The sequence below is a fragment of the Triticum urartu genome, chromosome 7A (assembly GCF_056163025.1).
Source record: "Triticum urartu cultivar PI428250 chromosome 7A, HENAU_Tu73, whole genome shotgun sequence".
Classification (NCBI taxonomy): Eukaryota; Viridiplantae; Streptophyta; class Magnoliopsida; order Poales; family Poaceae; genus Triticum; species Triticum urartu.
Window position 1 is genome coordinate 69464160 of NC_141879.1, and position 25244 is coordinate 69489403.

Genomic DNA, 25244 nt, shown 5'->3' on the forward strand with positions numbered 1-25244 from the left:
GAAATGGGGGTTGTTGGAACCCTAGCACCAAATGAAATTCACTAGGTTCAACTAAAAATATTCTTAGTGAATCCAAATGGTTTTCAAAAATGTTCATCATTTCTCGAAAATGCTGGAAGCAATAACCAGAGGTGTTGCACATTTTTCCATGACATATTTGGGCTCTGAATTAAATCATATTATATTTGCATTTGGGCATTTAAATGCTATAAAATATTTTAAATGCTTAAATAATCATAAACTAAAATGTTTACTGTTGGATATATTATAAACAATAGTCATGATTAGTTTCATGATTTTTGGAAATGTCTTAGCATTTTAATTAAGTCAAAACAATTGCAGAAAAATAGAAAATAGAACAATTTAGAAAAGAGAGAGAACACTTACCTGGCCACCTACCTGCGCAGCCCACCAAAGCTGGCCCAGCTGGCTGGCCCAGCCCACTAGGGGCACGCTTGTCTTCTTCCCCTTGCCAGCGCACGAACCAGCTCGGTGGCGAGCGCCGACGTCGCGCCTGGCCACCTCCTGCTTGCTGCCGCCTCCCCGACGTCGCCCTGGAGAAGCCACGCGCCCCCCAGGCCCTCTCAGCCTCTCCCCGAGCTCCCCTCCTCCTCTGGCTCTCTCACACGCAAACCACCGAGCGCTGTCGTCGCCGCCGATGAGCGCAACCGCGGCCATCACCTCTCCCTCGCCTGTCCGTGATGTCCAGAGGCTCCGCCTCGACGCCACGGAGCCCCAAGACGAAGCACGCGCCCGCGGAACGCCCTAAGCGACGCCATCATCCTCATCCTCGCTGTCGGACACCGGAGATCCCCCTCGCCACCCCGCTCGCTCCGGCGCCTCCCCGAGCTCTCTGACCTTCCCTACATGATCGCTGTGAGCTTCTCAATTCCTTCCTCTAACCCCGCCGGCCACAGCGGCCGAAGCTCGCCACCGCCTGCCTTGTCGTGCGCCGCCACTGCAGCCCGCGCCCATTGTTGCTGGGCATGGCAATGAGCTCCTGGTGCTTCCAGGAGGCTGCTTATCCCTTTTGCCAGCTCGCCCGTGCCCCGTAGCACCGCTGCCCGCGTGGACCCGAGCGCCGCCGCCGCCCACCTCGACGCCGGTAATGCTAAACCCTCCCCTACAGCTGCCACTTGCACCATCCGACGTGCCTCGACGCGCTGCTTTCGTAGAGACCAGCCGCGCGAGCTCCCGTTGCCGGAGTTGGCCGTACGGGCAACCCCGCAGTGTCCTGTTTAGCGCTGGCGGCTAACCGCCGTCTTGGATGATGTGGCATGTCATTAGCCACTAATGACCCCAACTAATTAACCCCCTCTCTCACTGACACAAGGGCCCCACGCCTAATTAACACCGGGCTTATTTTCTGTTTTCTTTAGTTTATAACCCAGCGGGACCCACGCGTCGGAGTTGACTGTGCTGACGTGTCTATTGACCGGACCCACCTGTCATTGACCTAGGATGCACTGGGTCACTGACCAGTGGACCCCACTGGTTAGGTTTGACCTGGATGGCTCCTGTTGACCTGCTGAGGTCAGCATGACGTAATGCTGATGCAATAATGTAATTTCTGGATTTATTTCTATTCAGGAAATTCCAGAAAATGTTATTAACTTCTAAAAATCATATAAAATCAACCGTAGCTCAGAATGAAATAATTTATATATGAAAAATTATCACAAAAATTCAAGGAATCTGTTTATGGCATTTTCATGCAAGTTAGAACAACTTATGGCTACTGTTTAGGCCAATTCATATAAATGGAATTTAAACACTCACATATGGAGTTTGAATTTGAACCTAGGGTTCAAACCAACTCCATTTAACATGTTGCTAGTTGCATTAGCTCAAACCATAGCATATTGACATGTCATGATCATGCATCATATTGTGCATTGCATTGATTGTGTTTCTTTCTCTGTTGCCGGTATTTGTCCCCTCTCGATAGACGTGGTTTCAATGATGAGATCGATGACACCGATGAAGAACTATATTATCTTCAGGAGTGCCAGGCAAGAAAAAACCCCTTGTTCATTCCGATACAATCCCACTCTCTCGCTCTTGCTCTCTTTTACTGCATTAGGACAACAATGATTCAACTGTTACATGCTACGGTAGTTGAACCCCTTTCCTCTACATGACATGTCATTGCCACAGTAAATAGATGAAACCCACTAGAATGAGTAGGAGTTGTTTGAGCCCTGATGTGCCTACTCATTCATGTTTGTTTGTTATGCCTGCTACTGCTTAGAGTTGAGTCAGGTCTGATTCATCGGGGATGAATCGGAGGTGAGTAAACATGTCCTACTGTTGAGAGCTAATTGTGTGAACACGATTTGGTAAAGGTAGCGGTGAGAGGCCATGTAGGAGTACATGGTGGGTTGTCTCATTGAAGCCGTCCTCAGGAACTGAGTTCTGTGTTTGTGATCCATGAAACAGTTACTACCATGCATTGGGTCCGAAAAAAATGGACCCTCTCGGCTTCTTGATCACCCTTGTCCTCTGTCCAGGAGTTGCAACTAGCTTCTGGTGTTTATAGGATATGTGTTGGCAGCCGTGCGTAGCGCTGACCCTAGGGGTGGGCTATGATGCGGTAGATACACCGTGGCCGGGCATGCCGGGCGCCCGTTTGGTGTCTCGGAACCCTGTACACATCATCCGGGGCCGTATGTGGAAACCTCGGCCGGACTCCCTGCGGATGGAACCTGGATAGGCGATAAACCTGGACTAGAGACTTGAGTGTTTAGGTAGGCCGTGGCCGACACCCTCGTTGGGCTTCCGCTTGAAGGTTGACGAGTACATGTTGTGTAAACGGCGGTAAGTGGTGAGAGCGTGTGTGAAGAAGTACACCCCTGCAGGGTTAACCTCATCTATTCGAATAGCCGTGTCCGCGGTAATGGACTTCTGGGTTGCCTATAACAGTTCATAGACAAGTGAAAGTGGATACTCTAAAACTCGCAAGATAAGTGTGAGTACTATGGATGGCCTTCTCGTAGGGAGATGGGAGCGGATCCATAGTGGTGTATTGAATGGTGAATATGTGGACTCGTGTGCGCCACCTCAAAAGAGTTGCATGCAGTCGTAGTTCAGGTTAGCCACTGAGTCAAAGCTGGCTTGCTGCAATTAAACTCCACCCCCCCCCCTTGTTGATACCGATGCATATGTAGCTAGTTCTGATGTAAGTCTTGCTGAGTACTTTTGTACTCACGTTTGCTTAATTTATGTTATGCAGAGAGACTTCCGTCTCGCTAGTAGTTCTGTGTGGACTTCGACGTTTAGCTTGATACCACAGCTACGATCTTGTGCCCTCGGCAGCATCTGGTAGATAGTTAGGCGTCTTAGCCTTTTTCATTTGTAGATGTCTGTACTCAGACATGTTAAGCTTCCGCTTGTGCTTTGATTTGTATGCTATGATTGTTGGGTCATGAGACCCATGTTTGTAATATCTCGCTCCTCGGAGCCTAATGAATAAATACTTGAGTCGTAGAGTCTTGTTGTGATGCCATGTTGTATTTACACATATCGAGCATATTGTGTGTATGATTGAAATGCTTGGTATGTGCGGGATCCGACAATCTAGTTGTTTATCCTTGGCAGCCTCTCTTATGGGGAAATGTAGTCTAGTGCTTCCTTGAGCCATAGTAGTCCGCTACAGCCCGGTTCACCGGAGTCCTGCTAGCCCAGCACTACTGCTCAGGACACTTGATTGGCCGGCATGTGTTTCACTTCGTTCCTGTGTCTGTCCCTTCGGGGAAATGTCACGCGGTGACATCCGGAGTCCTGTTAGCCCAGTGCTACAGCCCGGATTCACACACTGCTGACCGACATGCTCAAAGTTGATTCATGTATGCCTGTCTCCATGGGTTAGTGCCACTTTGGGTTGACGACTAGCCATGTCGGCCCGGGTTCTCTATCATATGGATGCTAGCGACACTATCATATACGTGAGCCAAAAGGCGCAAATGGTCCCGGGCCAAGGTAAGGCGACACCCGTGGGAATACCGTGCGTGAGGCCGCAAAGTGATATGAGGTGTTACCAGCTAGATCGATGTGACTTGGAATCGGGGTCCTGACAATGTTCCTCACTGTGTAGGCAATCCGCACTAGCGAATTCCTAACTCCTCAGTCAGGACAAATTCCTCAGAGACCAGAAGAACTTCGTCTTTGTCACTGAAGAAATTGACTGAACTGTATGAGATTTCCAATGGCTTCACTCAAAGGGATTGGTAGGTGTAGGATTTTGAGTTGAGCATCACATGGAAATTTTTCCTTAGTATTTCCTCGACCCCCTTTAACAGTACGGTGTTTTCTATGACTCAAGAAAGAGAAAAAACAAAACTATGAAAATGAAGGTCTTCAAGCTTCATATTCCTCGCATGAACATCAAGTCTTCACGGACACACCAATTTCTTCACTTTCAAAGTCTTCATGAAAGTCTTCAGAAATACCAAAATCTTCAGCCAAAGATATTCATTTTTAGGGGTCGACTTTTCCTGTAAATATCAAACTCCTCATAGACTTATAGACCTGTGTACTCTCACAAACGCATTAGTCCCTTAACCTATAAGTCTTCAATACACCAAAATCACTAAGGGGCACTAGATGCACTTACAATCTCCCCCTTTTTGGTGATTGATGACAATATAGGTTAAGTTTTCAACCGGGATAAACATATGAAGTGTAACTACTGATATTGAGGAACTTGATTGCAAGATATAGAAGAACTCCCCCTGAAGATGTGCATAGTGAGGAATTTGCTTTTGAAGAAATGCACACTTGAAGAGTTGAATCATGGAGATCTCCCCCTATATCTTGTAATTCATACACGCATTTAACATATAATATGAAGAATTTGAATGCATGATTAAAATATGGTGCCTGATGAAATTCAGCATGCGTGCAATAATATTAACGAGGAATAAGTATGCAGAATAGTGCATCAAAAGTATCAGAGCACAGTGCATCCAAAGTATCAGAGCACCATCGGGTTTAAGATTACAACTCGATCCAATAAAGTTTCAGAAGAACGAGAGTTGTAACTTAGCAAAAAAACTCCCATATAGTAGACTCGCTTGAAGACTAACTCATATTTCTCCCCCTTTGTCATCGAATGACCAAAAGGATCGAAAATGAGGACTAACGCCCCTGAAGACAATCATGTTGATGAAGGAGCACCAGCATTGTTGGGGTCGTTTGTTGATGTAGGGCCTGCCGCAGTGTCGTCCAAATCTTCATGTTTATCAGTGTCGTGCGATGAAGAATATGAGCTGGCCACCAGAGAAGGAACCTGGACCTTCTTGAATTTCTTCGGTGGAGGTGCAGACCAGTCAAAATCTTCTTTGGGACCCATGTTCTTCAGATCTTATTCACCATACAGATGTGACAGGATTGCCCAGGTGCGACCGAAAACTTGATGGAGGTAGTAGTGGTTTTTCTTCACTGCATTGTGTGTGGCAGTCATGTTGTGAAGAAGTGAACCAAACTGACGATTAACCCATTTGTGATTTCGATCCACCTTCTGGTGAAGACTAAGCAGAAGTTCACGGTCAGTCATCACGCGCGGAGCAGTGGTTTGAGGAGTGGACTTGGGTGCATTGGCAGAGTCATGTGTGGCAGAGTCATCATTGGTGGAATAAGATGCAGCTTTGCGAAACTGACCATCCAATGGACGAATGCCTTCATCTATTACAGCTGGTGCCTTGCCCTTTCCATCAACTGAGGAATATGTTTGCTTGAGGACTTCAATTGGGGGCAAGTAGCTGAGGTGATTCTGGAAATCAGCTTTGTAGTTGAGTGAAGACCTTGTCCTGAGGAATCTCATAATCCAAGGTGCATAAGGCTTCAGCTCAAACGGAGACAGTGCAACATTTGCCATAGTCCTCATGAAGAAATCGTGATAATTGACAAGAATGCCATGAACAATGTTGAATACCAGATTCTTCATGATGCCAACAATTTCCTCATCAGATGAGTCGTGGCCTTTGATGGGACTGATTCTCCTCGTAAGAATACGATAGACAGTTCTGGGCACGTACAGCAATTCCTTCATGAGGAATTTGGTTCTTGGTGCTTGACCTGGCTTCAAAGGTTTCATCAGCACCTGCATGTAATGATGTGTGAGCTCAGGTTCACTGTAGATGCAGTGAGCTTCTTCAAGGGGAGGACTGAGTGGTAGACCACGAAGCAATTCAGAGGCTGGTGCAGTGTAGTGAGTGTTTTCAGACATCCAGTACAGCACCCATGAATTCACATCTTCAGCATCTCCGGTGATGTGCAGCGTTGCATAGAATTGAAGAATCAGTTCTTCATTCCAATCGCAGATGTCAGAGCAAAAGTTTAGCGGTCCAGCATCGTGAAGAACACTGAGGACTGGTGCGAAGCACAGCAGAGATTCCATATCCATGTGAGGAATATGCTCATGGTAGAAGATCTTCTCCTTGTTGAACAGCACTGAGGAATAGAAATTGGCTTGACTAGCAGTCCAGAAACGCCTCTTCCTAATGCAAGCAGAGTCATATGGGTTGTAATCTTTGAAGAATACGTGCTCACCGAAGAAATCATCAGCCTTGAACTTTTGCTTGCGTGAGAATGGATCCTTTGGCTTCGGCAGAGGTGTGTCGGTGAGTTGCATCACGACCTCAGGAATCTCAATCGCAGGTTCTTCAGGCTGAGGAATTTCTGGTTCCTCCTCAGTGGCAGTCTGCGTCATTGGTTGTTCAGCAGCAGCAGTTTCTTCAGCGCTAGTGGCTGGAATTTCCTCATGGACAGATGCAGTGGGATGAGTTTCTTCAGAGCCCATGTGAATAGTTTGTGTGGGGGACTGAGGAATTTGCTGTAGAGGGGTGAACATTGGAGAGTTTGGATGCTGACTTTCCCAGAATTCATCACTGATTACGGGTGTGGAGCAGCCAATGTCCACATCTTCATCTTCCATTTCTTCAATGCCAGCCTCTTCAGCTGTGAACTGAGGCATAGGCGAGGAGATGATAGGTGTTGAAGGGATCGCATCCACTTCAATTTCTTCATCCAACGGTTCAGACGAAGCAGCAGAAGGAGTTTCTTCATCAGATCCGCTGGGGATCACATATTCTTCATCAAAAGGAACAAGGTCCTTTGATGGCCAAGTTGAGATGGGAACAGCATCAATCGAATTTGCAAATGAACTTGTCATAAGGCTTCATTTTCTTCGGAGCTGAAGAATCTGAAGCAACTGATGCTCTCCTTTTCTTCACTGTAGCACGCTCTACAGCCTTGGTCTTCTTCACATCTGATGCAGATGGAAGGATTGGAGTTGAAGTTGGTGCAGGAGCAGCTGAGGAATCTGGTTGATTTTCTTCAGGCACAACTGATGCAGTTTCCCTGAGTTCTTCAGTTTCTTCAGGCACACCACTAGTGGGTGCCCTGGCAATTTCTTCAGTGGCTGGAATGCAGTCATCAGCCCTGGAACTCACATTATCTTTAGCAGCCTGATTGTCATCAGTGGTGCTGGCATTTTCTTCAGTAGGCTGAGCAGATGCTTCAGCCTGAGGAATTTCCTGTTGCGTTGGGGCTGCAACATTGGAAGTGAAGTTATCTGCAAGTTTCACAAAATGAACCTTGGCTCCAAGCCAATCAGCGCGATATGCGTCAAAGTCATCACTGAGTTTCTTAATCTCAGTCTGAATAGTGACAAGTTCTTCAGTTGTCAGAGAGACAACGTTTTTCTTCAGATAGTGCTCTTTCTTCTACTGCGCTTTCTTGATCTGCCTGGCCTTCTCAAATTTCCACTTTCCTTCTTGAATGAAGTGTGTCAGCATGTGACTCTGGCCAGGAGTCAGCTTGAAGTCGGGCAAGGGAGTGTTGGGGTCCTTGTGCCAATCATCAATGTAGTGGAGGATCAGCTTGGGATCCAAAAGCAGTGGCACCTCTGATCCTTTGGCTCTAGCGGCCCTGACTTGCCTGTCTCTGATGATTTCTGCAAGTTCATCATCATCAGCTTCGTCTTCATCAGACGGCACTCAGAAAGCGACTTGCTTCTTTTGAGGACTTGGGCGAGGACCTCGTCCAGCAGTGGCCTTTGTCTTCAGGAGTGAGGGGCCAGCTGAGGAACTTGGTGTAGCTGAGGAACTAGCTGAGACACCTGATGCAATGGAGATGCCAACAGTCCTTTGGCACGAGGCGAGATGCACAGGTGCTGAGGATTTAGTCGGAACAGCTGAAGGCTTTGGCGGAGGAGCTGGGGACTTTGGAGGAACAGGAGCAGCATGAGGAATTTGCCGTGAGGGCTTTGAGGATTCTTGCCGTGAGGGCATTGCTGAGGAACTTGGCCTTGAGGGCATTGTTGGTGAAGCACTTGGCTTGCGCGTAGGCTTCTTTGACATAGCCTTCTTTGGCTTGACAGCAAAGGCCTCAGCAGAGGCAGCAGCAGCAGTAGAGTCTTCATTAAATTTCCTCACTGCTTCTCTGGCTTGCTTAGCCAGCTTGGCTTGGTGCTTGGCCCATTCATTAGGATAGTCCTCACCGCGCTTGAGGCTGGTGGGATCAGCAATTTGGCCAGGTGCCAGTGGAGCTCTTGGGCATGGAGGATTGAGTGCGAACTTCTTCATGTACTTAGGAGTGACATATTTGTACTCCCTCCATTCTCTTGCCCATCTCCTCTCTATCTTCTGAATGCGTACTTTGCGCTCATTCTTGGTTTCCTCAGTAGGTGTGCAGTACCCAGCATATATGTCATCAGGGATCTCAAATGCTGCATTTACCTCAGGCCTCTTTCCTCCCTTCTGTGGCTTCTTACCGTCAGCCATTTTCTTCAGTTGAGGAATTTGAACAATTGAATTCTCTGAAGAAGTATGCAACTTTTCTTCGAGGAACGCTGCAAATGAGTTAAGTTGATGAGAACCTAGTGATTCAGTAGCTGACATGTGTACCTGTGAACAGAGTATAGTTGCGAGGAATTTGGAGAGGTCATATGCGTTCTTAGAAGGTTTTGAACAAAGAACAAGTTTGAGGAATTTGAACAGATGAGTCTTGAAGAATTTCATTAAGCGTTCTTTGTCTTAGGTTCCAGAGATGTGTAGATTAAAAATCCACACATTTGAGGAATCTTGAAGAAAAAAACATGGCTTAGAGAAATGAGTCAAGAACAGATGACTTGTGAGGTGTTTAGTGTGTGAATCTATGAAGAAAAACACCTTTGAAGATTTTGAAGATAATCATTCGAATCAATGAGGGTAGTAAAAGTAACTTTTAATTACCCTGGATGAAGAACACGACGAACTGGAGTGAGGAGATGTGAAGTTCGTCTGTGCAGATCCTCCACGCCCTAACTTGGCGAAGGAAGAGAGCTACGGCGACGGCGGAGTGAAGATTTCCGCAGTTGGCGCGAGTACGTCGGCGACGAGGTCGAGGCAGTGAAGCTCTTCCTCACCGGCGGCAATGAAGTAGCGGCGGCGCTAGGGTTTGAGAAGCTCGAGCTGGAGAGAGAGGTCGAGCGGAGTAAAAGAAGTGAGGAAGGGAAGGAGGGGTATTTATAGCCACGGTGAAAAACTGTTCGCCCGAAGAAATTGGACGAACGTGCCCCTGACCCTTCTCATTCGCATGACATGTGTCACCCACGTAGTGAGAGGTGGACATCGTGTTAGATCGTGGGTGAGTGGATAAGTGTATCGTGGGATGTGGAACGGTTTGAGCGGCAAAGCCGAAAATTTTGATAAGATAGGTTTTAAAGTTCCGTTCGCAATTTCTACAGCTGACAAGGACACAGTGAAGATTTTGAACGAGTTTCAAATAGAATGCACATGAAGAATTTGTGAACAGATTGGGTTGAGTATAGCATAGAGGGGAAGGGTCCGATCACATTCACTTAGCAGAGAACCAACTTGAAGAAATAGCAATAAGTGAATGTTGTAGAGGACATAAACTCATATATATACATATATATATATAGCCAATGAAGAAAAACGACGGAACCAGTGAAGACTATGCAAAGTTGAAGAATATGAATAATTTGAGGAATTTCAACTTTTGGTGGTGGCGTGACCCACCGTATAAGAATGATGATTTCAGACACCGCGTACAATTATTGTAGGGTTCTGAGAATCAAATTCTTCATTAATTTCTTCACACTAAGAGTGTTATTATTCATTGATTGAAGAAAAACGTTTCTTCATGTGTTGCACATCTAAGTCATCAATTTTGCATAAGTGTTAGGATGAGTGTCCTTTTCAAAGAACATTCGAAGATTCTAGGATATTTAGCTCACACCGCAACTTGCTAAATCTCTTCTCATCCAAGGGCTTTGTGAAGATATCGGCTAGCTGTTCTTCAGTCTTCACATGCTCAATAGAAATGTCGCCCTTCAACACATGATCACGAAGAAAATGATGACGTATCTGAATGTGCTTTGTCTTCGAGTGCTGAACTGGGTTGTGAGCAATCTTGATGGCACTCTCATTGTCACAGAAGAGAGGCACATTCTTCATGTTGACGCCGTAGTCCTTGAGAGTTTGCTTCATCCATAGCAATTGGGCACAGCAAGAACCAGCGGCAATGTACTCAGCTTCAGCAGTAGATAGTGATACGCAGTTCTGTTTCTTCGAGGACCAACAGACCAAAGATCGTCTGAGGAAATGACATGTACCAGATGTTGACTTGCGGTCCACACGATCACCAGCATAGTCAGAGTCAGAATATCCAATGAGATCAAAAGCCGAGCCCTTGGGGTACCATAATCCAAGTGTTGGTGTGTGAGCTAGATATCGAAGAATATGCTTCACAGCCTTATAGTGTGATTCCTTCGGTGTAGCTTGAAATCGGGCACACATGCAAACACTAAGCATTATATCTGGCCTAGATGCACATAAGTACAATAAGGAACCTATCATGGAGCGGTATACCTTATGATCGAAGTCAATACCATTTTCATCAGTGCACAGATGGCCATTTGTGGGCATAGAAATTTTGACGCCTTTGCAATCTTGCATGCCGAATTTCCTCAGTACATCCTTGAGGTATTTCTCCTGAGATATGAATATGCCATTGTGTTGTTGATGAATTTGAAGACCTAAGAAGAATTTCAACTCTCCCATCCTAGACATTTGATATTCTTCACTCATCATATAGGCAAATTCATCACTATAACGTTGGTCAGTACAGCCAAAGATAATATCATCAACATATATTTGGCACACAAACAATTCACCATCATAAGATTTAGTGAAAAGAGTAGGGTCGAGTGAACCGGGTTTGAAGCCTTTCTTCATGAAGAGTTCCTTCAAGGTATCATACCAAGCCCGTGGGGCCTGCTTGAGGCCATAGAGGGCCTTGTTGAGTTTGAAGACTTTGTCAGGATTCTTTGGATCTTCAAAACCTGGGGGTTGAGCAACATATACTTCTTCCTCAAGCTTACCATTGAGGAATGCACTTTTCACATCCATTTGATATAAAGTGATATCATGATGGTTAGCATAAGCAAGTAATATGCGAATAGCCTCAAGTCTCGCAACAGGTGCAAAAGTTTCATCGAAATCAATTCCTTCAACCTGTGTGTAGCCTTGAGCTACAAGCCATGTCTTATTCCTCACCACAAGGCCATTTTCATCTTGCTTGTTGTCGTAGATCCACTTTGTGCCGATGATATTGTGCTTGCGAGGATCTGGACGTTTGACCAGTTCCCAGATATTGTTGACCTCGAACTGATGTAATTCTTCTTGCATGGCCTGAATCCACTCAGGCTCCAGAAACGCTTCATCTACCTTAGTGGGCTCTATAATAGAGACAAAAGCATAGTGCCCACAAAAGTTAGACAAATGTGAAGCTTTTGAGTGTGTGAGAGGACCTGGCGCTTTGATGTCATTGATGATCTTTTCAACTTGCACTTCTTTTGCAATGCGAGGATGAGCTGGTTGTCGTTGAAGAATTTGATTAGCGTTTTCTTCAGCACTATTTTCTTCAGGTGCATTAGCCCAACGTTCTTCATGTTCTGGAATGAATTCTTCAGCAGATTCTTCAGTAGGAATGACATCCTTGGTAGCCTTGAACTTGATAGTTTCCTCAGGTGTTGGTTCATCTATCACAGTAGGTAGGTGCTCTCTTTGCGAGCCATTAGTTTCATCGAACCGCACATCTACAGTTTCAACAACTTTGTGAAGAACGTTATTGAAGACTCTGTAGGTGTGCGAGTCCTTTCCGTAACCAAGCAAAAAACCTTCATGTGCTTTTGGTGCAAATTTTGAGTTGTGATGAGGATCTCTAATCCAACATTTAGCACCGAAGACTTTGAAATAACTTACATTGGGTTTCTTATCAGTGAGGAGTTCATAGGCAGTCTTTTTGAAGAATTTGTGAAGATATACTCTGTTGATGATGTGGCACGCAGTATCGATTGCCTCAGTCCAGAAACGACGAGGCATTTTGTATTCATCAAGCATAGTGCGAGCCATCTCAGCAAGAGTCCTGTTCTTGCGCTCCACGACGCCATTCTGCTAAGGAGTGTAAGGAGCAGATAACTCATGAGTAATACCAAGTTCATCAAGATAGTCATCGAGACCAGAATTCTTGAACTCAGTGCCATTGTCACTTCTGATGTGCTTGATCTTCACACCAAGGTTGGTTGAAGCCCTCGAGGAAAATCGTTTGAAGACTTCCTACACTTCATGTTTGTAAGTAACAAGGTGTACCCATGTGTAGCGAGAATAATCATCAATAATAACAAAGCCATATTGAGATGCTTCATTTGAAATAGCGGAATAATAATTAGGACCAAAGAGATCCATGTGAAGCAATTCAAATGGGCAAGTGGTGGTCATGATAGTCTTCGCTGGATGCTTGGCCTTCGTCATCTTCCCAGCTTCACAGGCTCCGCATAGGTAATCCTTAAGGAATTTCACATTCTCGATGCCAATGACATGCTTCTTCTTCGCAAGCGTGTGAAAATTCCTCATGCCTGCATGACCAAGTCGTCGATGCCAGAGCCAGCTTTCTGAAGCTTTTGCAAGTAAGCACACGGCTGGTTGTGGTCCTGTAGAGAAATCAACAATATACATGTCTCCTCTCCTAAAGCCTTCGAAGACTTTGGAATTGTCAGCTTCCATAACCACAACATAATGGTACTTGCCAAAGACAACAACCATATCAAGATCACAAAGCATTGAGACAGACATAAGGTTGTATCCTAAGGACTCAACAAGCATGACTTTGTCCATGTGTCGATCCTTTGTGATCGCAACCTTACCTAGACCCAATACCTGACTTTTGCCTTTGTCAGCAAAGATGATATGCTTCAGATGCGACGGAGATAATGGAGCATCCATCAATAGATTCTTGTCACCAGTCATGTGGTTTGTACATCCACTATCGAGGACCCACTCAGCGGCTTTGGGTTGATCATCATGTAGATGAATTAGTACAGCTTACAAACTCATATACTTCATCAGTGAAGAATATGACATCAATCCATCATATCAATTTCATCAAGCAAAAGAACAGATAAAGCAATATGAGGACGTGAGAAATGAAGGTTCATTTCTTCATGATTAGCCTGCGTCCTATCAGGCATACTCAGGTCTCCAGAAAATTCTTCAGACGATTACGTACGTCTGGAGACCTGACCCTGCAGAAGAGATTAGTTATTTTTCTTCACCACCCACATCTGAAGGGGTGGCAAAGAGTTCATCATTCTGCGAGCTCCATACGAGAAGGATGGCATAGAAGCCAGTCCATTTCGTTTCACATAAGAGGGGTCAGAATAAGCATAAGAGTAAGCAGAGAAATTCTTCGAGGACTTATGGACATAATAATTTGAAGAATAATGCACATATCCATAATCCTTAGATCTTCCCTGCGAAACAGACGGGTTAGCACGATGATGTTCATATGAGGACTTTGATCCTTTTGAGGAATATGATCCATGCGAGGAATTTGGTCTGTATGAGGACTTGGATCCATATGAAGAATTTGGTCCATATGAAGAATTTGATCTGGGGTTCCTATTCTTCACAGGTGGCGTCATGATGACATTCACCTGAAGATTTTCAAGGCATCTTTTGGGAACCCAGATTTTCTTCATAGGACGACCGTTCCTGCAGTTAGTGCCAACATATCTAGCAAATACTTCACCATTCTGATTTTTGAATAGTTTATAGTTGGAGTCCAATGACTCATCATCAGAACAAGGAGATTCACATGGAAATCTAGATAAGTTAGATGGATCAACTGGAGGTCCCTTTGCAGCAACCCATGTAGTTTTGGGGTACTGCTCAGGGTTCCAATATGTACCATCAGCATTGAGTTTCCTCTCAAAGGCAATACCCTCTTTCCTAGGGTTCCAGTTGAGGATCTGCTTTTTAAGCACATCACAAAGAGTCTGATGCCCTTTGAGGCTTTTGTACATGCCTGTCATGTACAATTCCTTCAGCCCTGCATCGTCAGCGATAATAGCAATGTCCTCAGATGAGGAATTAGTAATAGCAGAGGCATGTGAAGAATTTGAAACATTAGCAGCATTTGAACATTCAGGTGAAGAATTAGCAGATTCACGTTCAATGCATTTCAAACATGGAGGAACAAATTCTTCCTGAGAAGCGCTGATTTGTTAAGCAAGTAATGAATCACACTCCTTCTGAAGATCTTCATAACTCACTCTTAACTTCTCAAGGTCTTGCTTTCTTTGAAGAAATTCATAAGAAAGCTTCTCATGATCCGATAAGAGAGTGTTATGATGACTTTGAAGATTGTCAAGCTTGGACTGAAGTCTCTGAAGATTTTCAGTCAAAGTTTCAGTGCGATCCATTTCTTCACCCAACATATCATCACTTTTGTCTAGCATGTTTTGAACCTTTTTTAAAGCCCTTTGTTGTTTTATAGCAATCTTAGCAAGTTTAGAATAGCTGGGCTTAAGGTTTTCATCGGATTCATCATCACTAGATTCAGAGGAGGTATATTTGAGTACCTTGGCACCCTTTGCCATGAAGCAATAGGTGGGAGCGTAGTCATCATCGCTTTCATAAGCATTGGTGAGGTCATTTTCTTCGGTGTTGAAGATAGACTTGCTGACGAATGCAGTAGCGAGAGCTAGGGTCACCACTCCGGATTCGGACTCCTCAGATGTCTCCTCTTCCTCATTCTCTTTAGATTCAGCCTCAGAGTCCATTTCCTTGCCAATGAATGCCCTAGCCTTCTTGGAGATGCTCTTCTTGTGATATGAAGACTTTGAGGATTTTGATGATGAAGATTTTGTGGATTTCTTCTTTTTCTTCGCATCATCAGAACTGTAATCCTTGTATTTCTTCTTCTTTGATTCCTTTTCCCACTGAGGACACTCTTGAGTGAAATGTCCAGGTTTCTTGCATTTGTGACAGAGCCTCTTCTTGTAGTCACTGGATGAGGAATCATTGCTCCTTGAGGATCTTCCAAGGCAACCACGTCTTGAGAACTTTTGGAACTTCTTCACGAGCAGTGCTAGATCATGGGTTAGTTCTTCAGGATCACCAAGGCTGCTACCAGAGTCTTCATCTTCGGATTCAGATACTGCCTTGGCCTTCAGTGCACGTGATCTGCCATAGCTAGTACCATAGAGATCTCTCTTTTTAGCAAGTTGGAACTCATGAGTATTTAGCCTTTCGAGAATATCAGCGGGATCAAGTGACTTGTAATCAGCAAGTTCTTGTATCATCAATGCCAGAGTGTCAAATGAGGAATCAAGCAATCTCAGCAATTTCTTCACCACCTCATGGTCGGTGATGTCAGTGGCACCAAGTGCTTGAAGCTCATTTGAGATGTCAGTGAGGCGATCGAAGGTTTGTTGAACATTTTCATTGTCGAGTCTTTTGAAGCGGTTGAAGAGATTGCGAAGAACATCAACTCGAGAGTCACGCTGAGTTGAGACTCCTTCATTCACTTTGGACAACCTGTCCCAGATAAGCTTCGCTGTCTCAAAGCACTCACTCTGCCATACTGTCCTTTGCTCAGATGGCCACATATGATATTCTTCGCTTGAGAGTCGAGTTGCTTGAATCTCTTCACATCAGCAGCATTCAGAGAAGGTGTGACTGAGGGAACACCATTTTCCACAACATACCAGAGATCGTTATCAATTGCCTCAAGATGCATTCGCATCTTATTCTTCCAGTAGGGGTAGTCTGTCCCATCGAAGGTAAGACACCCAGCAGAGACCTTGATCATACCTGCGGTCGACATAACTAAAACTCTAGACGGTTAAACCAAAATCACACAAAACAAGGGAGTACCTTGCTCTGATACCAATTGAAAGTGTGTTATATCGACTAGAGGGGGGGTGAATAGGCGATTTTTATGAAATTCTTCACTGGGGAATTTGCTGGTGAGCAAATTCCTTGGCGAAGAACTACCAGCAGCGGAATGAGTACTCAAAAGTAAACATAACAAAATACAAGCATAGTCATCATGATGAAATGAAGACAGGCACAGAGTACAGAAGCGTAAACACAGGATAACACAGGATGAAGACAAACAGACTGAAGAAATTGAACTGAGGAAATTGAGAAAGTATTCAGTCAAAGTCTTCAAACACAGATATGAACAAGCACACAACACAGTTATGAGGAAATGAAAGAGTTGAGGAAATAGAACCAGTAAGCTTGGTGAAGACAATGATTTGGTAGACCAGTTCCAACTGTTGTCTCAGTTGTACGTCTGGTTGGAGCGGCTGAGTATTTAAACTCAGGACACACAGTCCTGAACACCCATTCCTGAACACGCAGCTCGGGACACCCAGTCCTCACCGTATTCTCCTTGAACTAAGGTCACACAGACCTCGTCCAATCACTCGTGGTAAGTCTTCAGGTGACTTCCAAACCTTCACAAAATTGGTCACTCGGCGATCCACAATTCCTCTTGGATGCTCTAGACCATGAAGCCTAACCGTCTGGAAGAAGCACAGTCTTCAAAGGTAACAAGCGTCGGATCCACGCAGGATCAATCTCTTCAGTGATGCTCAATCACTTGGGGTTTGTAGGTGTTTGGGTTTTGGGTTTTTGGTTTTTCCTCACTTGATGATTTTCGCTCAAAGTCCTCAGAGGATGGGTTGCTCTCAAATGACAAGTGTCAGTTTCTCTCGGAGCAGCCAACAAGCTAGTGGTTGTAGGGGGCGGCTATTTATAGCCTAGGGAGCAGCCCGACATGATAAGACATAAATGCCCTTCAATGATATGACCGTTAGGTGGATAGATATTTTGGGACAGCTGGCGCATAGCACAGCAACGGTCGGAATTTTGAGTAGCAAAATCCTCAGGGCTATCATGTTCCTCACTGTGTAGGCAATCCGCACTAGCGAATTCCTAACTCCTCAGTCAGGACAAATTCCTCAGAGACCAGAAGAACTTCGTCTCTGTCACTGAAGAAATTGACTGAACTGTATGAGATTTCCAATGGCTTCACTCGAAGGGATTGGTAGGTGTAGGATTTTGAGTTGAGCATCACATGGAAATTTTTCCTTAGTATTTCCTCGACCCCCTTTAAAAGTACGGTGTTTCCTATGACTCAAGAAAGAGAAAAAACAAAACTATGAAAACGAAAGTCTTCAAGCTTCATATTCCTCGTGTGAATATCAAGTCTTCACGGACACACCAATTTCTTCACTTTCAAAGTCTTCATGAAAGTCTTCAGAAATACCAAAATCTTGAGTCGAAGATATTCATTTTTAGGGGTCGACTTTTCCTGTAAATATCAAACTCCTCATAGACTTATAGACCTGTGTACACTCACAAACGCATTAGTCCCTTAATCTGTAAGTCTTCAATACACCAAAATCACTAAGGGGCACTAGATGCACTAACACTACCCCTTATATGTTGAGCCTTGGGGTCGAAACTTGGAGTAAAAGCCTCCACAAAGTTGGTTTCACCCGAAAGGCAAGAGTCCTTCTCGGACTCCAGGGCCAGGCGCCAGGGTTCCCGGCGTCTGGACCCAGACGCCAGGGACCCTAGCGTCTGGCCCCTGGACTCCGCGAAACTTCCTTTTGCGCTTTCCAAAAACCTTGTGGGCTTTCCCCTTTGGCCCAAATAAAGTGTTCTCATACCCAAACATTTCGGGAAACATCCGGAACCCCTTCCGGTGATTTCTGGAACCCTTCCAGTGACCAAACACTATTATCCCATATATCAAACTTTATCTCTGGACCATTCCGGAGTTCCTCGTCATGTCCGTGATCTCATCCCGGACTCCAAACAACATTCGGTCATCAACATACATAACTCATATAGTACTATATCATCAATGAACGTTAAGCGTGCGGACCCTACGGGTTCGAGAACTATGTAGACATGACCGAGACACCTCTCTGGTCAATAGCCAATAGCGGAACTTGGATGCCCATATTGGCTCCTACATATTCTACGAAGATCTTTATCGGTCAGACCGCATAACAACATACGTTGTTCCCTTTGTCATCGGTATGTTACTTGCCCGAGATTCGATCGTCGGTATCTCAATACCTAGTTCAATCTCATTACCGACAAGTCTCTTTACTCGTTCCGTAATACATCATCCCGCAACTAACTCATTAGTTGCAATGCTTATAGTGATGTGCATTACCGAGTGGGCCCAGAGATACCTCTCCGACAATCGGAGTGACAAATCCTAATCTCAAAATACGCCAACCCAACAAGTACCTTTGGAGACACCTATAGAGCACCTTTATAATCACCCAGTTACGTTGTGACGTTTGGTGGCACACAAAGTGTTCCTTCGGTAAACGGGGGTTGCATAATCTCATAGTCATAGGAACATGTATAAGTCATGAAGAAAGCAATAGCAACAAACTAAACGATCAAGTGCTAAGCTAACGGAATGGGTCAAGTCAATCACATCATTCTCCTAATGATGTGATCCCATTAATCAAATGACAACTCATGTTTATGGTTAGGAAACTTAACCATCTTTGATCAACGAGCTAGTCAAGTAGAGGCATACTAGTGACACTCTGTTTGTCTATGTATTCACACATGTATTATGTTTCCGGTTAAGACAATTCTAGCATGAATAATAAACATGTATCATGAAATAAGGAAATAAATAATAACTTTATTATTACCTCTAGGGCATATTTCCCTCAGTCTCCCACTTGCACTAGAGTCAATAATCTAGATTACACAGTAATGATTCTAACACCCATGGAGCCTTGGTGCTGATCATGTTTTGCTCGTGGAAGAGGCTTAGTCAACGGGTCTGCAACATTCAGATCCGTATGTATCTTGCAAATCTCTATGTCTCCCACCTGGACTAAATCCCGGATGGAATTGAAGCATCTCTTGATCTGCTTGGTTCTCTTGTGAAATCTGGATTCCTTTACCAAGGCAATTGCACCAGTATTGTCACAAAAGATTTTCATTGGACCCGATGCACTAGGTATGACACCTAGATCGGATATGAACTCCTTCATTTGCTGCTTCCGAAACAGCTATGTACTCCGCTTCACACATAGATCCCGCCACGATCCTTTGTTTAGGACTGCACCAACTGACAGCTCCACCGTTTAATATAAACACGTATCCGGTTTGCGATTTAGAATCGTCCGGATCAGTGTCAAAGCTTGCGTCAACGTAACCATTTACAATGAGCTCTTTGTCACCTCCATAAATGAGAAACATATCCTTAGTCCTTTTCAGGTATTTCAGGATGTTCTTGACCACTGTCCAGTGATCCACTCCTGGATTACTTTGGTACCTCCCTGCTAGACTTATAGCAAGGCACACATCAGGTCTGGTACACAGCATTGCATACATGATAGAGCCTATGGCTGAAGCATAGGGAACATCTTTCATCTTCTCTCTATCTTCTGCAGTGGTCGGGCATTGAGTCTTACTCAACTTCACACCTTGTAACACAGGCAAGAACCCTTTCTTTGCTTGATCCATTTTGAACTTTTTCAAAACTTTGTCAAGGTATGTGCTTTGTGAAAGTCTAGTTAAGCGTCTTGATCTATCTCTATAGATCTTGATGCCCAATATGTAAGCAGCTTCACCGAGGTCTTTCATAGAAAAACTTTTATTCAAGTATCCCTTTATGCTATCCAGAAATTCTATATCATTTCCAATTAGTAATATGTCATCCACATATAATATCAGAAATGCTACAGAGATCCCACTCACTTTCTTGTAAGTACAGGCTTCTCCAAAAGTCTGTACAAAACCAAATGCTTTGATCACACTATCAAAGCGTTTATTCCAACTCCGAGAGGCTTGCACCGGTCCATAAATGGATCGCTGGAGCTTGCACACTTTGTTAGCTCCCTTTGGATCGACAAAACCTTTCGGTTGCATCATATACAACTCTTCTTCCAGAAATCCATTCAGGAATCCAGTTTTGACATCCATCTGCCAAATTTCATAATCATAAAATGCGGCAATCGCTAACATGATTCGGACAGACTTAAGCATCGCTACGGATGAGAAGGTCTCATCGTAGTCAATCCCTTGAACTTGTCGAAAACCTTTCGCAACAAGTCGAGCTTTGTAGACAGTAATATTACCGTCAGCGTCAGTCTTCTTCTTGAAGATCCATTTATTCTCAATTGCTTGCCGATCAACGGGAAAGTCAACCAAAGTCCACACTTTGTTCTCATACATGGATCCCATCTCAGATTTCATGGCTTCAAGCCATTTTGCGGAATCTGGGCTCACCATCGCTTCTTCATAGTCCGTAGGTTCATCATGATCCAGTAGCATGACTTCCAGAACAGGATAACCGTACCACTCTGGTGCGGATCTTACTCTGGTTGATCTACGAGGTTCAGTAATAACTTGATCTGAAGTTCCATGATCATCATCATTAACTTCCTCACTAATTGGTGTAGGTGTCACAGAAACCGGTTTCTGTGATGGACTACTTTCCAATAAGGGAGTAGGTACAGTTACCTCATCAAGTTCTACTTTCCTCCCACTCACTTCTTTCGAGAGAAACTCCTCTAGAAAGGATCCATTCTTAGCAACGAATGTCTTGCCTTCGGATCTGTGATAGAAGGTGTACCCAACAGTCTCCTTTGGGTATCCTATGAATACACATTTCTCCGATTTGGGTTCGAGCTTATCAGGTTGAAGCTTTTTCACATAAGCATCGCAGCCCCAAATTTTCAGAAACGACAACTTTGGTTTCTTGCCAAACCACAGTTCATAAGGCATCGTCTCAACGGATTTCGATGGTGCCCTATTTAACGTGAATGCGGCCGTCTCTAAATCATAACCCCAAAACGATAGCGGTAAATTAGTAAGAGACATCATAGATCGCACCATATCTAGTAAGGTACGATTACAATGTTCGGACACACCATTACGCTGTGGTGTTCCTGGTGGCGTGAGTTGCGAAACTATTCCGCTTTGTTTCAAATGTAGACCAAACTCGTAACTCAAATATTCTCCTCCACGATCAGATCATAGAAATTTTAATTTCTTGTTACGATGATTTTCAACTTCACTCTGAAATTCATTGAACTTTTCAAATGTTTCAGATTTATGTTTCATTAAGTAGATATACCCATATCTGCTTAAATCATCTATGAAGGTGAGAAAATAACGATATCCACCACGAGCCTCATCACTCATCAGACCACATACATCTGTATGTATGATTTCCAACAAATCTGTTGCTCTCTCCATAGTACTGGAGAACGGCGTTTTAGTCATCTTGCCCATGAGGCACAGTTCGCAAGTACCAAGTGATTCATAATTAAGTGGTTCCAAAAGTCCATCAGTATGGAGTTTCTTCATGCGCTTTACACCGATATGACCTAAACGGCAGTGCCACAAATAAGTTGCACTATCATTATCAACTCTGTATCTTTTGGCTTCAACATTATGAATATGTGTATCACTACTATCGAGATTCGTCAAAAATAGACCACTCTTCAAGGGTGCATGACCATAAAAGATATTACTCATATAAATAGAACAACCATTATTCTCTGATTTAAATGAATAACCGTCTCGCATCAAACAAGATCCAGATATAATGTTCATGCTCAACGTTGGCACCAAATAACAATTATTTAGCTCTAAAACTAATCCCTAAGGTAGATGTAGAGGTAGCGTGCCGACCGCGATCACATCGACTTTGGAACCATTTCCCACGCGCATCGTCACCTCGTCCTTGGCTAGTGTTCGCTTAATCCGTAGTCCCTGTTTCGAGTTGCAAATATTAGCAATGGAACCAGTATCAAATACCTAGGTGCTACTGCGAGCTCTAGTAAGGTACACATCAATAACATGTATATCACATATACCTTTGTTCACCTTGCCATCCTTCTTATCCGCCAAATACTTGGGGCAGTTTCGCTTCCAGTGACCAGTCTTCTTGGAGTAGAAGAACTCAGTTTCAGGCTTAGGTCCAGACTTGGGTTTCTTCTCCTGAGCAGCAACTTGTTTAATGTTCTTCTTGAAGTTCCCCTTCTTCTTCCCTTTGCCCTTTTTCTTGAAACTGGCGGTCTTATTGACCATCAACACTTGATGCTCCTTCTTGATTTCTACCTCCGCAGCCTTTAGCATTGCGAAGAGCTCGGGAATCGTCTTATCCATCCCTTGCATGTTATAGTTCATCACGAAGCTCTTGTAGCTTGGTGGCAGTATTTGAAGAACTCTGTCAATGACACTATCAACAGGAAGATTAACTCCTAGTTGAGTCAAGTGATTATGATACCCAGACATTTTGAGTATATGTTCACTGATAGAACTATTCTCCTCCATCTTGCAGCTATAGAACTTATTGGGGACTTCATATCTCTCAATCCGGGCATTTTCTTGAAATATTAACTTCAACTCCTGGAACATCTCATATGCTCCATGACGTTCAAAACGTCGTTGAAGACCCGGTTCTAAGTCGTAAAGCATGGCACGCTGAACTATCGAGTAGTCATCAGCTTTGCTCTGCCAGACGTTCATAACATCTGGTGTTGCTCCTGCAGCAGGCTTGGCACTTAGCGGTGCTTCCAGGACGTAATTCTTCTGTGCAACAATGAGGATAATCCTCAAGTTATGGACCCAGTCCGTGTAATTGCTACCATCATCTTTCAACTTTGCTTTCTCAAGGAACGCATTAAAATTCAACGGAACAACAGCACGGGCCATCTATCTACAATCAACATAGACAAGCAAAATACTATCAGGTACTAAGTTCATGATAAATTTAAGTTCAATTAATCATATTACTTAAGAACTCCCACTTAGAAAGACATCCCTCTAATCTTCTAAGTGATCACGTGATCCAAATCAACTAAACCATAACCAATCATCACGTGAAATGGAGTAGCTTTCAATGGTGAACATCAATATGTTGATCATATCTACTATATGATTCACGCTTGACCTTTCGGTCTCAGTGTTCTGAGGCCATATCTGCATATGCTAGGCTCGTCAAGTTTAACCTGAGTATTCTGCGTGTGCAAAAACTGGCTTGCACCCATTGTAGATGGACGTAGAGCTTATCACACCCGATCATCACGTGGTGTCTGGGCACGACGAACTTTGGCAATGGTGCATACTCAGGGAGAACACTTTTATCTTGAAATTTAGTGAGAGATCATTTTATAATGCTACCGTCAATCAAAGCAAGATAAGATGCATAAAACATAAACATCACATGCAATCAGTATAAGTGATATGATATGGCCATCATCATCTTGTGCTTGTGATCTCCATCTCCGAAGCACCTTCATGATCACCATCGTCACCGGCGCGACACCTTGATCTCCATCGTAGCATCGTTGTCATCTCGCCAATCTTATGCTTCCACGACTATCGCTACCACTTAGTGATAAAGTAAAGCATTACAGGGCGATTGCATTGCATACAATAAAGCGACAACCATATGGCTCCTACCAGTTGCCGATAACTCGGTTACAAAACATGATCATCTCATACAATAAAATTTAGCATCATGTCTTGACCATATCACATCACAACATGCCCTGCAAAAACAAGTTAGATGTCCTCTACTTTGTTGTTGCAAGTTTTACGTGGCTACTACGGGCTTAGCAAGAACCGTTCTTACCTATGCATCAAAACCACAACGATAGTTTGTCAAGTTGATGTTGTTTTAACCTTCGCAAGGACCGGGCGTAGCCACACTTGGTTCAACTAAAGCTGGAGAAACTGACACCCGCCAGCCACCTATGTGCAAAGCACGTCGGTAGAACCAGTCTCGCATAAGCGTACGCATAATGTCGGTCCGGGCCGCTTCATCCAACAATACCGCTGAACCAAAGTATGACATGCTGGTAAGTAGTATGACTTATATCGCCCACAACTCACTTGTGTTCTACTCGTGCATATAACATCAACGCATAAAACCTAGCTCGGTGCCACTGTTGGGGAACGTAGTAATTTCAAAAAAATTCCTACGCACACGCAAGATCATGGTGATGCATAGCAACGAGAGGGGAGTGTGTTGTCTACGTACCCTCGTAGACCGTTTGCGGAAGCGTTATATCAACGCGGTTGATGTAGTCGTACGTCTTCATGTCCGAACGATCCAAGTACCGAAAGCACGGCACCTCCGAGTTTTGCACATGTTCGGCTCGGTGACGTCCTCGCCTTCTCGATCCAACAAGAGGGGCGAAGTAGTAGATGAGTTCCGACAGCACAACGGCGTGGTGACGGTGTTGGTGAAGAACAGTCTCCACAGGGCTTCGCCTAAGCACTACGAAAACTATGACGGAGGATAAACTAGAGGGGACGGGATTGCCGGCACACGACTTGGTGTTTTTTAATGTGTCTTGGGTGCTAGCCCTACCCCTCTATTTATATGTCGAGCCTTGGGGTCGAAACTTGGAGTAAAAGCCTCCACAAAGTTGGTTTCACCCGAAAGGCAAGAGTCCTTCACGAACTCCAGGGCCAGACGCCAGGGTTCCCGGCGTCTGGACCCAGACGCCAGGGACCCTGACGTCTGGCCCCTGGACTCCGCAAAACTTCCTTTTGCGATTTCCAAAAACCTTGTGGGCTTTCCCCTTTGGCCCAAATAAAGTGTTCTCGTACCCAAACATTTCAGGAAACATCCGGTACCCCTTCCGGTGATTTCCGGAACCCTTCCGGTGACCAAACACTATTATCCCATATATCAAACTTTATCTCCGGACCATTCCGGAGTTCCTCATCATGTCCGTGATCTCAGCCCGGACTGCGAAGAACATTTGGTCATCAACATACATAACTCATATAGTACTATATCGTCAACGAACGTTAAGCGTGCGGACCCTACGGGTTCGAGAACTATGTAGACATGACCGAGACACCTCTCTGTTCAAT

The 25244-nt window shown here is 44.4% G+C and overlaps 1 protein-coding gene across 1 annotated transcript in view; it reads right to left on the bottom strand.

Moving 5' to 3' along the window:
* Positions 1-863: 863 nt before the first annotated feature.
* Positions 864-25244, bottom strand: part of LOC125518293 (aspartic proteinase CDR1-like) — a 42926-nt gene continuing 18545 nt past the window's right edge. The window contains exon 4 of the mRNA XM_087531876.1: positions 864-1234. Coding sequence (XP_087388002.1) covers positions 864-1234 — 371 coding nt within the window. The remainder of the gene's footprint in view (positions 1235-25244) is intronic.